This window comes from Zerene cesonia, chromosome 22 (genome assembly GCF_012273895.1).
Source record: "Zerene cesonia ecotype Mississippi chromosome 22, Zerene_cesonia_1.1, whole genome shotgun sequence".
Classification (NCBI taxonomy): Eukaryota; Metazoa; Arthropoda; class Insecta; order Lepidoptera; family Pieridae; genus Zerene; species Zerene cesonia.
Window position 1 is genome coordinate 1,294,978 of NC_052123.1, and position 15,058 is coordinate 1,310,035.

At 32.5% G+C, this 15,058-nt stretch overlaps 1 protein-coding gene across 1 annotated transcript; it reads right to left on the bottom strand.

Annotated features, from left to right (window-relative positions):
* Nucleotides 1-13,224, bottom strand: LOC119836040 (hemicentin-1-like). Its single transcript, XM_038361251.1, has 12 exons — nt 12,950-13,224; nt 9,225-9,382; nt 6,390-6,447; nt 5,615-5,736; nt 4,788-4,929; nt 3,864-4,008; nt 3,182-3,312; nt 2,650-2,754; nt 1,600-1,722; nt 1,094-1,175; nt 722-774; nt 1-290 (listed from the first exon to the last, which is right to left on the bottom strand). The coding sequence occupies exons 1-12, from the start codon at nt 13,080-13,082 to the stop codon at nt 94-96; spliced, it is 1,449 nt and encodes a 482-aa protein (XP_038217179.1). The 5' UTR covers nt 13,083-13,224; the 3' UTR covers nt 1-93.
* Nucleotides 13,225-15,058: the final 1,834 nt, after the last annotated feature.

Consider the following 15,058-nt stretch of genomic DNA (forward strand, 5'->3'; position numbering starts at 1 on the left):
TTAATTAGTCTTTATAAATAATAACGCTATTTATTATATTTACAACAATTGAGTATCAAAAATGAATTAAACACAAATTAATTTATTAATTATTTATCGTAACAAAAATGACATAACAAGAATAAATATGGTGGCAAAACTCCACGTTTCCCGCGCAAAGCCGTTTGACGTTTCATTTAGTCGTTCAAAAATATGCGCTTTTGTTATATTAAAAGCTTCTTCTTGTTGTGGCTCCTCCAATATTGGTGTTATATCTGTCTCTTCGAATGTGGATGGTAATGTTCGTCCAACTGAAAAAAATATATAGATAATCTTCTTTCTAAAGTGATCTATTGCATAAAACAAAATACATAGATACTCTGTACAGGAGTTGTATTTTTAATGTAGTTGGATACAAGCAAATCCTACTATTATAAATGCGAAAGTTTGTTTGTGTATGTTTGTAAATAGTATTTCACGCAAAAGCTACTGAACCGATTGCAATAAAATTTGGTACGGACAACTGGAATAACACATAAGCAACTTTTTATCCCAATATTCCTACGGGATACCGACTTACGCGGGTAAAACTGCGGGGCGCAGCTCGTTGACCTTAATTATTAGATAGTGTCCCAGAGTATAGTATGCTTAATGGAATAAAAATCTAAGAAGTCAATATAATAATACTTAAAAATAAGAAGATAATATTATAAGAATAGTTAAATGGGAAAATAATACATACATCCAGGTTCTGTAGCAAAATGTAACACTGCTGACGGTTTACTCCAACCGAACCTGTAAATTAATTGATGGTTAAAAAAATTAAATATATAGATAATGTAAAAAGACAATGATTTCTTGTCAGAATTCTAAATATAAAAAAAACACACACAATATTTAACCTACTTAGTTATATTTATTATTTATACATACATAATTCTATTAAAATATACTCATACGAACATTTTATAGCCTAGCCAAAAAAGTTTTCTTATTCAGAATTCAGAAAAAGCATGACAATATTTGATCGCATTTACATACGTTGTTATACGATTAGAGTTTTAGTTTCGTTTCTAGACGATATTGCCGAGCTCCAAATACTATAGATAATTACCTGTTTCTAGACGTAACTATCGCTTCATAGACAGTAGAAGGAGTTAAACCTCTCACGGTGTATGTAGCGCTGTGAATTGGTCCTGGAAATATGTGGGTCTTAGTACTTATTTATTGTTTCACACAAAATTTATATATTTAATAATAAATGTCATAATTTTTTTAGCTTTATATTTCAAAAATTTTTTCAACATAAATAAAAAGGTTTAAAAAACACTAGTATGATAGAATCAAATAAAGACAATTTATTGTAATGAGGAAAATAAGACAAACTCATGAAATTATTGTATCATCACCGATACTTGCCAAGTGCACAAAGTTTGTATGAAATCCGTTAGAAGTGGGTCAAAATCGAGTCAAAACGAGTCGGTGACATACATACCTACTGGTGAAATTAAAGGCATTTTGAAAATAAACATGTCTGTTCGTTTAAAATGGGTCAAAATCGAGTCAAAACGAGTCGTTTATATACAAACATACAGGCGAAGCCAATAAACGAAAGCTCACCATCACTAGAGTCGCCGGGAACAACGATTTTGCTCCAGACATTAGCCGGCGGTTCTGTCGTAAATGCATCTGGCTCGAGCGTTGTTAAACGACCGTAGTATGGACGGAGCCAGAGATTGTATTCTATTGTGTATAATAAAAATAATACATTAATGTAAACAATTTTTTTATAATGAGATTGTATTTTTGTATATAATGTTTAAAAAATAAAACAAAAATGTACACAATTTATTTTTTAAAACGAGTAAAATACATAAAAAAAATGGATTTTTTTATGTCATATCGGGCAGGTGATTCGCCTGATGGTATGCGATCACCACCCATGAACAGAGCAAAGATGCCTCTGCGGATGCGCTGCCCACATTTAAGGAAAGGGATAGGGAAAGGATTGAGGAGTGGAAAGAAGGGATGGAAAGGGAAGGAATAGGAAACGGGCCTCGTATATTATTATATTAATTTAAATAATACGAACGATTTATTGTAACCAAACAACATAAACAATAACAATAAAGAACCATTAAAAAATTGAAGAACAATGTATAGAAGAACAGATTTCTAATAATAAAAGTATATAAGTGTATGCGTTGTGGCTGCAAAAAGGCCCTGGCTCAGCATAATGTTGTAGGAAAGTCCCTACAGTCCCTAAATTCAGTATTATGTTTATAATGTTCGAACTACATCTGTTCGTTTACCGTGGGTCAAAATCGGGTCATACAAACGTACACGTGAAACTAATAAAAGTGATATCGCTACATTTATTTTTTTCTCATTTTTATATTTCTTTTTATACCCCCACTATCACTACAGAACGCTTGAAAAACATAACGCTTATTTTGGCGCAGTCGGATAAAAAAAAAAATGAAGCTTCCATCGTCTTATTTTCGTATTCACAGTCGGAAAAAAGGTGACAATTAATCCGCAACCTTAAATAATGCCATTTTTATTTTTATTAGAAAATTGGAATTTTCTAAAGTATCAAATACAATTCTGTATTTGAACATTTTCGAAAATGCAAAAAAAATGTCGGAAATACGAAAAAAATATACTTACCAATAATAGAGGAATAAGAGTCAACCTCCCAAAACAAGGTATATGAGACTGGTGTTGCCTTATTCAACGCTGGTTCTACTTTAAATGACGCTATATTCGGTACACCTGAATGTTGCAATAAAAAATATGAAAAAATAAAATAAAAAAAAAAAACAATAAAAAATCATTATAAACTTTCCAAGTTAAGTTTTTTATTAATATTACAAATAACTGTTTGAGTATATTCTATTTCTATTAATAAGATTTCTATAGTGTAATAATAAATTTAAAACACATAATTACACGAATTTTATCTTCTACTAGCTTTCCGCCCACGGTTTTTTGAATTCTGGGATAATAGCTACCTTACTTCCTTGCTCAGGAACCTATATCTATAAAAAATTTCATCCAAATCGGTTCAGTGGTTACGACGCGATAAAGAGACATACACAAACAGAATTAATTTTGCATTTATATTATTAGTAGAGAATTAAATTTAAAAAGAAATGTATTTTTTTATAAAACATGAAATAGGAAAACAGCAAACACTGACCAGTCAGTTTAAACGCAACGTCGGCCATTCCGAGACTGTTTTCCGCACGGAAAGTGTAATTTCCGAGGTCGGATTTCCGCACTGTGCGGAATATCAGCTGGTGCATGTTATCCTGTACCATAAGAACCACCCTGGAATTTAAGGAATTTTTAGAATACTAGCTGGACCACCGGCGTTGCTCGGGTTTGTCGTAGTTTAAACTATTTCAATAAAAAAACAAAATATATATTATTGCATTTTTTTATAAATAGATTTATGTTAAGTATTGTAATCTATCTTTTAAGTTGGATCACATCGCAAATGCTTTGCAATTAATTTTAAAATCGGTTACATTTAGAAGTCACACGTACTTTATTGGAATTAAAATAAGACATTAGTTTAAACGAAGTATTTGGTTTGATTCCAATATTGCAGCATTCGCTAAAACTAATACCAATTTTTATAAGAAAACAACGATTATAAATAAACAAACGCCATTTTTTTCAAACCACTTCAAATAAGGAGATTACCAATTCGATTCTTTTTGGGTTTGCTACCTCTGAACTTTTGACTGGGTGAACCAATTTTGATCATTCCTTTTTTATTTGAGAACTAGTGCCTTCCATGTCATACTTAAATATCTAGTTAGACAATTCGAAGTGGTGATTTGTTAGACATTATTTACTATATAATAAAAACTTACCTATCATCCAATTTAACAGGTTTCCCATCTCTGAACCAAGCGGTCCTAGCCGGTGGTGTGGCAAACTCTAACTTTGCAGACAAAACCGCGCGCAAACCCACTGCTGTGTGCACGAAACTGCGTTCAGTTGTTACTACCGGTGCGTCTGTTTGATATTTACAATTTGTCACTTTATTCAATTGTTGGAATCGGTGGCGCCATTTCTGTGTAATTTCTTAATAACCTGAACCAAACCTAATCCTACTAGTCCTACTAATATTATAAATCCGAAAGTTTGTAAGGATGTGTGTGTGTTTGTTGCTCTTTCACGCAAAGAGTACTTAACCGATTGCAAAGAAATTTGGTACGTAGACAGCTGGACAACTGGAATAACATATAGTCGACTTACGCGGGTGAAACCGCGGGGCGCAGCTAGTCTAACATATCGAAGGCCCATTTTTTTAATTTCACGCATCCACATAGATAGATTAAAAATTAAAATGCACCGAAATATATGTATGTTAAGTATGTTACGGATCACAATTTTCGACAGACTAAAACTTCCGCAAGACTGTAAACTTACGGTATTTACAATTTTGCGATGACATAAATTGCAAAAACCAATATGGCAACGACTTTTCCACAATAACGTGAAATACACGTGCGAGTCATTTAAATAATATTATATTAATCACATTTATATAAGATTATGAAATTATATTATGGCTTCTTATCTTATGAGTTATATAACATCCTAGTCTGGCCTAATACGCTTCAATATGGCTCATTATAGTTGCATGAGAATTATATTATATGAAGAATCAACATTTTATATTAGATGCATTTATTGAGTGAGTTTTTTCTGATTTGTAAATGAAAAATTTAACATTTCTAATTATTTCTTTTTAAAAATATTAATTAACAATCAATATTAATCACACTTACCATATATAACAACGTTTATGGAGGCTTTCACGGGATCCCCGACCCCATTACTCACGGTACACTCATACACGCCGGCCAACGATCTGTGTTCCGCGCGGAATCGAATCCGCGACCGGTGGTCTAATAATGCCATGGCGGCTCCCTTGTTAATGTAACAAAATATGAGAAATTTAATAAAAAACCAATATTATTCAGTTCATACTGTTAATGTAAATTTATTTTTTTATCTTATGAGTAATTTTTCATATTTGAAAAGCAGTGGTGGCTCAGTGGTGAGAACCTCGGACTTTAAAATCGATAGGTCGGGGTTCGAGACCAGGCGAGCGTGCAGGAAATAAATTGATTTTTCAATTTATCTGTGCATGTAGAAAACATCACCACTGCTTAAAACGGTGAAGGAAAACATCGTGAGGAAACCGGCATGTCCGAGAATCAAAAAGTTCGACGACATGTGACATCTGCCAACCCGCACTTGGCCAGCGTGGTGGATTATGGCCTGACCCCTCATAGGAGGCCTGTGTCCCAGCAGTGGGAACATATATGGGCTGATGATGATGATGATGATGATGATGAATCCACGATGTGTGTTATTTGCTGTGATCACGAAGCGTTACAAGCTAATCTATCGTTCAATAGGCGTTTTCAGTATTTGAAAGTATAGTATAAATGTACAAAAATATATGTAAAATTGACAGTATACCTATTTATCTTTTTTTTTATATATCTGAGCTATTCGAAGCTTACTCTTAAGGGAATATTTATTGTTATTTAGAATCGATTCATTCAAACATTGCAAAAAATGTAAAATAAATCCCAAAAAAACATACATTCTTACTCCAGTCGACGACTGGTAGAGGAGTCCCAGTAGTCTCGCATCCGATATCCACATAGTCACCCTTGCGGACTTCTACGAAACCATCTTCGGGTATAGTTTTGACTGTCGGTGCATCTATAATATAATTTTATATTTATATTTATCATTAACTAGTTTTCACCCGCGATTTCGCCTGCTTTGGCCTTTGTGTGTTTAGAATTTTTTCGAATTTCTTTGGGCATAATGTTCTGGCAATGAGGTTTTTAAAAATCATGATATTATTTAAAGCAGAATACATATTTATACCTACATGGAATTATGTCTAGAAACAGACATGTTATTATAACTACATATTATGATTTCTTGAAAACTAGTATAGCCGGACACGCATTGCTGTGGCTGTGGCTAAATTTATTGTTAATTATAAATTATTGGGATGAAAAATCGAAATAAATCTATCCTATATCTTAAGTTGGACCGAATTACACATAAAATATTAAATTTCATCAAAATCGGTTGATAACTCACCGATTTTGATGAAATTTACTATTACTAACGTGAAGAGTTCATTGGGAACATACATCATGACACTGGATTTTTATATATTAAGAAGATACTGAAAAAATCTAAATTTTCCATTAAAAAATTGATTACATCAATTTCATAATTTTTTTATACTTCACATAAATTTCATATTTACCCTTTATAGAAATAGTACTGGAGTAGGTAACAAGAAAGAAAATCCACCAGAGGAAGTATTTTTATTAAAATTTCGTTATATTACTCACATTGAACTTCTATAGTGTGTGTTTGTCTGATTGGACCCCAAGGCTCTGGCCGAATGACCTAAAAACAAATAAAAAAATTAAAACAAAATGTATTGAAAAACTCAAAGCAAGATTTATATGCAAATCGTAGAATATTCAACTAATGACAGTATTTTGTATTATTTATTTATTACATATTGTATTTTAATGAAGTAATCTCTGGACCTACTACATTGTTTTTGATAAAACTTTCACCGTCTGTACTCTGTAGTAGGTAATTTCTTTGTCTTGTGGATAACATAATTTAAACACTTTTATATTAAATTTATACTCATTTACTTCATATGCGCACGCGCATCGAATTCATATGCATTATGCATTAGGAAACAAATAATTGTCTTAATAAAAGGAAGTCTAATTAAGATCCGCGCTTAATTACAACTTAGCTGAACGCCAGACATCGTTCGGTTACTTATGTAATGTACTACGCTAATGTAAGTAGAATTCTCACTAAGTAATATTTAAAGTGTTTGTTTTTTGTTTGTTTGTCTTTCGCGCAAAGAAGCGATGTTATGACATGGTTCTTGTGTCTGGAGATGTGCTTACATGGGCTAGTTTTAATCATTCCCATGATGTTTTCCACCACCGTTTGAAGAAATGGTGATGCTATCCACATGTGCAAATAAATTGAAAAATCAATTTATTTACTGCACGCTCGCCCGGTCTCGAACCCCGACTTATCGATTTTGAAGTCCGAGGTTCTCAGCACTGAGCCACCACTGCTTTTTAAATTTATATATTTGATATTAAATGTCATAATTATTTCAACTGCTTTTTTTACATTGACATAAAAGAAATAAAACTCAAACAATTACATACAATTCTTCGGGCAATATTTCAGTCTATTTTTATACTTTTTCCCAAAGTTAAACACTTGGCGTCATCTCAAAGGAGTTTAAACAAGTGATTGGTTAATTGTGTAATCGACTCTTAGAACTATCCGGCGAATTTATACAACTAGTGATGTGAGAGTGTCGATATCGATGAAATATTCTTGTCTTATAGGCGTATAGAAAATTCTAAATATCGACCTAATCCTAAAATCGAAATATCTGTTTTATATGGGTTTGGTAATGTCTGAAATATCCAATTACAATTATATCTAAACAATAAGCTTCTTGTGATTATTTAAGATAAATCGGAGGGATTTGCCACTTTTAATTCTTAAATAGGACCATACGCTTTTCTATCAAACACAAAAAGATGACAATTAAGTTATCGAGTATCTAATAAAACAGTCGAAATGAGAACGTCCGTTAAAATTAACCTGTTCGAAAAGCCATCTTACCATTAAAAGAAACATTTGCAGTCATACATATTTCGTATATACGTGTTTCTTTTATACATTTTCTTCTGGTACCTATGTTTTTACTACATAAGATACTATACTTGACGATTGAATAATACATATAATGTTCTTATGCAGGTGATAATATAAAATTCCGTTTGACCGGTGAATGTGTATTTGGTGAAAGAGGAGAAACACATGAATACATCACTTATATTCTAGTTACTATTTCTAAGTACCCTTTACTAAAATATATTAACTTATAACTGCCTTATACATTACAATACTTTAAGTAACTATTTATCCTTAATCAATTTAAAACAATAGATATTCTCAACACACATAAGAACCTTTTTATATTTTTATCGATATATTAACGCAAGCACATCACTACAAACAAATTGTTGTTAGTTAAGATCGAAGGGTACGAGCTAGAATTAATTGTTTTAGTGTGTACCGCATTTCGCAACCTAAATTTTTTAATATTTTATGTTTTGTATATTACACGACACAGTCTGGATTCTCACAATGCCTATATTGGACTAAGTGAGCAAAAATATAAAATAATTCTGTTTGTTTGTGAATTACGTAAGAAATGATAAACAGTAAATAAAATATGTTTTTAGTATGATATCTGTCCATCTGATTAATGATCTTCGATAATATCATTCTTCTTTATGTCATAGCGGGTAACTGAACTTCCCGTTTCTAAGGAGTGATGGGTAAAGAAAGGATCAATGTCTGGAAAGAAGGAATGGACTAGGAAAGGTGAGAAAAAGTAAACCTGCCTCGACTCTACGCTAACAAGTTCGAAATCCTAACCACTGAACCACCACTCCACACTCTACTTACTTTATTAAGTAAGTACTATATTATGGGAGTCGAGTACGCATCGGCACGAATTGGGCCAACTCGCGCCGGGGAAGTACCACACCTCCACAGTTAAACCGGCGTGAAATAGTGGCATGCCACTGTGTTTCGTCTGGTGGGTGGGGGAGCCGGAGGCCCGTTTCCTTTTCCTCACCCGTCCCAGTTCATTCCTTCTTTTCATTCGTCAGTCCTTTCCTTTTCCTTTAAAGTACATTCGTAGAAACGATACCTCTGCTCTGTTCATGGGCGGTGGCGATCGCTTACCATCAGGCGAACCACCATTTTATATATTCTTTTTTTTTCTGCTTTTTTAAGGGTTGCCTGGTAGAGATCGCTACCTAGCGATAAGGCCGCCTTCTGCTAACTTTTAATGTTATGTTCAGTTGTTCTTATTTTATAAGCAACTAGCAAACCCGGCGAACTCCGTTTCGCCAATTTTCTTTTGCTATAAACCTCACGGAACCCGAGACCTTTCCAACGAATGCAAAACCGTGAAAATCGGTTCGCGTGTTCTGGAGTTACAGCATCGGGAAGGAAAACCCGACTTATTCTTATACAGTAGAAGATAAAGAATTTAATTTAATTTCACCAGCTCAGTTGCCCGCTATGACATGAAAAAGCACAGCTTATTTACATACCTCGCAAGTATAATCAGCGCTATCCCTCGCATTCAGCTCGTCTATTTGCAGACTGAAGTTGGCGTACATCCTGGTCCTTGGTGGTAGCAGGTGGTGTGGTATATCACTGTCACCAAGCAGACTCTTGTCTTTGTACCAGCGGACGCGGAGTTTCGCCTCTGTGTACAATTCGACAGAAACAGCATGTATTTAAACACACGCAGACACACAACAATGAGATGATAAGAAACAATCTACACTAATCCTACTATCCTACTAATCCTACTAATATTATAAATGAGAAAGTTTTTAAGGTTGTGTGTGTTTGTTGCTCTTTCACGCAAAAACTACTGAATCATTTGCAATGTAATTTGGTACGTAGACAGATTGACAACTGGATTAACTTATAGGTAACTTTATATCCCGATATTCCTACGAGATACGGACTTACGCGGGTGGAACCGCGGGGCGCACCTAGTCCTACTAATATTATAAATGCGAAAGTTTGTAAGTATGGATGGGTGTATGGACTGTGTTACTCTTTCATGCGAAAACAGCTTATCATATCTGTATAAAATTTGGTACAGAGATAGATTATAGTCTGGATTAGCACATAGGTTACTTTTCACGGGTACCATGCGAGTAACTCCGCGGGTTACAGCTAGTCCTTCATAATTCTCGTAATTGCTAACACCAAGATCATACAATTAAATAGTTGAATATATTATAGGAAGAGGTCTATAAATTCGTTGTCGACCCTTCCCAATTGGGATACAAAGATCAAATCTGTCTCCCTTCCTGTCTGTATACTGTTGTATGAATGTATAGTTTGATCTATGCCATCAAAGATTAAACGCAGATGTGACATTTATGGAGTTTAGTAGAAATATGAGATACTCTTTGTTTAAACTGTTTTTTTTTTTGTTTGTTGCAGAAAGAAGATATCGTTTAGTAGAAATATGAAAGGGTTATTTTTATATATAGTTTTTCTTCATTTTTTGTTAAGTTTTGAAAGAAGATATTTCATTAGGCATTTTAAGGTATTTTCAATTGCAATTGAGTGGATGTTATTAAGAATACTAAGGCTAAAAAACGAAGTTTATATCAATAAGTGTTTGTTGTGTACATTTCAACCGACTTAAAATGGCTTTTTTACTTCAGAACTCGACTGTTTTCTGACTTTTTTTTTGAAAGTGGGTGCAACCCGTGTTGTCCTATTGAAACTCAGTCTGGTTCTGACCATTTGAAGGCGCTAAAGTTTTTGTTAAAATAATTATTATATTACATAGTTACTTATAATTTTTAACGGTTTTATTTCTTCTTAATATTTAATCCTTTTTTAACTTTAATCAAACTATAATGTGGACTATAGTACAGTTCATACATTACACATTATAAAAGAGTTTTTATTACGAGAACCTTGTAATAAATTATCACCGGAGCGTGTTCCACACAAAAATATTCAGCCATTGTGTCGTGTTTTGTCTGCATGTGTTACAATCGTATCTGATTAATGGCGAATTCCACATTTAAAGGTATTTTTATTTATTATACTGTAAAAAGTATTTAGTTGAACAAAAAATGGGTTTTATAAGGACTCACATGAATTTTTTAGCTTCACTACGTAGTATTAAACAAAGTCACTTTCGGCGCTCTGTGTGTATGTTTATATGCTTAAATCTTTAAAATTATACAACAGTTTTTGATGGATTTTTTAGAAAGATTCAAGAGAAAGGTTTATATGTATAATAACATCCTTAAGATTTTCCCCGAATTTAACGTGTGAGAAACCGCGGGCAATAGCTAGTAGGTAATAAAAAATACATCTCTAGACTAATATTATTATGTATATGTTTGTTTGTTTGCATGTTGCATGGATATAGATAAATAGTATGTTATTTTAGAAGATATATTATATAGATTAGGTTGTTAGTATTGTAGGATAATACATAAATAGATTTTTGTTCTTGAACTGTACGCAAGTGTAACCGCAAACCTTCATGTTTGTTAATTATAAATTAAATCTAACACAAGGTTTATCTGAGCGATAAATGTAATCGAATATTGTTCAGCCGTTTGAACTATTGACATTCAATTGACATTCATCCTGTCTTTCCCCAAGTTCAGTTCTACCTTCATACCAAATTACAAAAAAAAAATCGTTCAGTGGTTTAGGCGTGAAAGCGTAATTATATTCGCTACGTTCGCATTTATAATATTAGTAGGGATTAAATACTTTTTAACGGATACAACGAATATTATATTATTAACCCGACGTTTCGAACACTTTAAATAATTATTTTCAACAGGAAAAAGTCACAGACGTAGCTGGGGTGTTGGGTACCACTCCAAATTCTAAACTGGGACCAAATGACAACAAAATCCTATCAAACACAAAAAGAATCATGTCAATCGGTTGATAACCCACCAAGCCAAATATCGTCATCATCATCATATATGTTCCCACTGCTGGGACGGAGGCCTCCTATGAGGGTTCAGGCCATAATCCACCACGTTGGCCAAGTGCGGGTTGGCAGATGTCACATGTCGTCGAACTTTTGATTCTAGCCTCACCAAGCCAAATATATCTAATAAAAAACTCTAACTAAATATTCAGTTGCATTCTATCCATTTCATCAACCTTTTTGTTTTTGGGTCGTCGGTTAAAAATTATGTAGCTAGAAATTATGTCGTCATCTATTTAAAAAATTTAATTTCCTATAATTATTCAGAATCTTTAAAATTATACACTAATCGTATATATATTTATGGAAATGTTAATATCTATGAGAAAAAACATAACCTCAAATAATACCTTCTCGCTATTAAATTAAAAATAATGATGATTGCGCATAACTTTTTTAATAAATAAACATTAGATAACGTCCATTAACATAATTTCAATTTGTTTTATAGTCTGTACTCTACCGGCGCCATCTTTAATTGGATAGACATTATAATTTCAAATTGGTTCAAAAATGAATAACAATACTAAGTGATGCCCGCAGCTTTACCTATATTATCGAACAACCTATTTTATCTACGGATTTCTTTCTGACTCTTTCGATAAAATAATTATGTCTCCATAATTTTTTAACGATCGTAAGTCGCTTTTACTTTGGAATATTTTTATTTGTATGTTTAGCAGTTATAAATAGAAACTAGCAAGTTTTTATGATTAATTTTGTTTAGAATTGATAAGTTTTTAATTAATATAAGTAATTTTATATCCACTTGGCAGTTATTGTATTCGTAGGATTGTACTTAGTTTGTATTGCTTGTATATTATGAAATTTATTGCGCTTTTTATACCCAGAATTTTGTTTAAGAAGCATACACGATAAAGATCTTTAATAAACTTCGACAATTGAGCTATATACTCGCCTTCCGACTTCACTCAGCATCAATTCGCGTTATCACCTACGCTACGTCGTCGACACATTTTGTTAAAAACCTTCATTATATATTTGACCAATTCCAAAATTAATTTTTGCAACAAAAATTATCACTCGTCTCCGCTATGAATGTCTATATCCATATCAGAATTTATTCAAATTCCTTCACCAGTTTCGACAAGAAAATTTACTATATGAACTTTGAAATAGAATACATTTTATACATCAGAAAATAATGTTGATATCCATATAGCTATAGTAATAGTATTCTGTATTATATACATATAAATATACGAAAATAAGTCCATGAAAACTTGATTAATTAATCTGAAGAATATATAAAGTACAAACCCGTGTCATCAATGTAGCAAGGTAGCAACACTGTATCATTTTCGTAAGTTTTCACTACAACCGGTACACTTTTGAATACCTTCTCACTAAACACCTGAGTGACAATAAGCAAAATAACAACTTTCCTTATCATTTTGACACAATTATTATTTATTATAGTAAAACTGTTGACATTACTTCCCGCCAAAATTAAAAAAAAAAAAATAGAGTTCTTAAAAAAAGTTTATATATTTGACGTTTAAAAAGCAGTTCTTTTTTTCTTTTCGATTGATGATTGTTGTGAGACGCACAGACAGCTGAGCGAGTGGGATACGAATGCTCCCGCGCATTGAAGTCAATGGATATAAGGTATATGGTACACTAAGCTGGAATTTATTAAAATTCTGTATCTAATATCTCTCAGCTATGATGTTTATGTCGTAGGACTACATGCCAAATATTAATCTTTCAACTTCTTCCAACTAATTTAAACTCAATAAATCAGCAAATGCATGAATACGATAAATCAAAAGCAGGATATGGTAATAATATATAATTGAATGGATATTGTAATCATAGCTATCTAAAAAACATACAAAATTTAATAATAATTATAAATGTAGACTAAATTAAAATAAGATGATTTCGTAGCTTGAAATAAATGTTTCAATTTTTGACGTAGGTACAATTACTTTTTTAATGACACTTTATTAGATTGCTTCATCATAATAATAATATTGTTTATTTTTTAAGCTATATTTTTGTAGTTCCTCACCTCTACCTTAAGGCTACCTGGCAGATATCGCCGTAAGCTATAAGATCGCCTGTTAAACCATTTTGAGTTTTATTACTTTGTATTTTATAGTGTATTTGTGGTACAATCAAGTAGTTAAATAAATAAAAAGGACATAACAGACCTAACACCATTCAGGGCGCTCGTTTTTATTATTCTACGAAGTACCCACTGTGGTATCACCACCAATTTAAACTCAGTGCATCCCCAACTTATTCATGTAGTCAATTAATTGATTCACCTTTGAGGAGCCGGTGCAAGATTACTCATTGGAGACGGTTTTCATTTCGTTTGACGACTTAATATATATTTCCTTTCATAATTATTTAAGCTAGCACATGCCAATAGAGCTCTGGATTTAATTTCAGGTAAAAGAAAGAAAAAATTTTACAGTTACGTATAGTTTTTATACCATTAGAAAGAGACAGTTCAACGAACAATATACCCATCAACAATAAAACAAATATCTCGAAGTGACTGTTTTGGATTAAAAAACTAGGGTTCTTTTCGATATTAAATCACAACTTTGCTTGAATTTGACTTTTTTAAAGGACTTGTAGTTTTGAAAAATGGAGAACAACCGATCTTTATCGTCAAAAGCTCCCCCCTCCCACTTCGACCTAGAATTGCCTGTAAAATATTTTTTCTTTGTTTCAGTTACATTCTTAACCTTTTATAATATATATATCATTTGTTTTCATAATTTATCCACATTAGTCATTAATGGGTCCTTTATATTATTAACCACATCAAGTAGACCCTTAGCATGGGTATAGCTCTCATAAACTTAAAGGTATTTTACCAGGTCTAGACAGATAGCGTGACTTAATCTATTATATCTGTGATTAAGAATTTTTTATGTTTATTTAATCTAACTAAGCAGACGATACACGACAATTTCGTAATCAAAACAAACTGATACATAATGAAAAGGTTGAAACATCCGTTGCATAATTTAAATACTTTTTCAAATGAGTTCTGATTAGATTTGGATGTATAAATTACATTCCATCGCCATAGGCGAGCTGACTGTGACATTTTAACGAATAGTCGGCGTTCTTTATTTGAAAATGTTGTTTTTATTAGCCGATTGCACCAGTAGGTTTGTTTGTCCAGTTTGGTTTGTATTAAGAACAATAATATGTACCTATGTTTATTTCTTTGGCAAAGTATAGCGTTAAAAACTGTTTGGCGGATGTTTCTTTAAAAATTGTCGTTAAATTGTGGGAAAGTCATTGTATGGCTAGTTCATAGATCTATCAAAATTCGAATCATAAAGAGGATGTAAATCTTTGGCGCCATATTGTCTGTCAGCCGCACAGATCTTCGGAAGGACG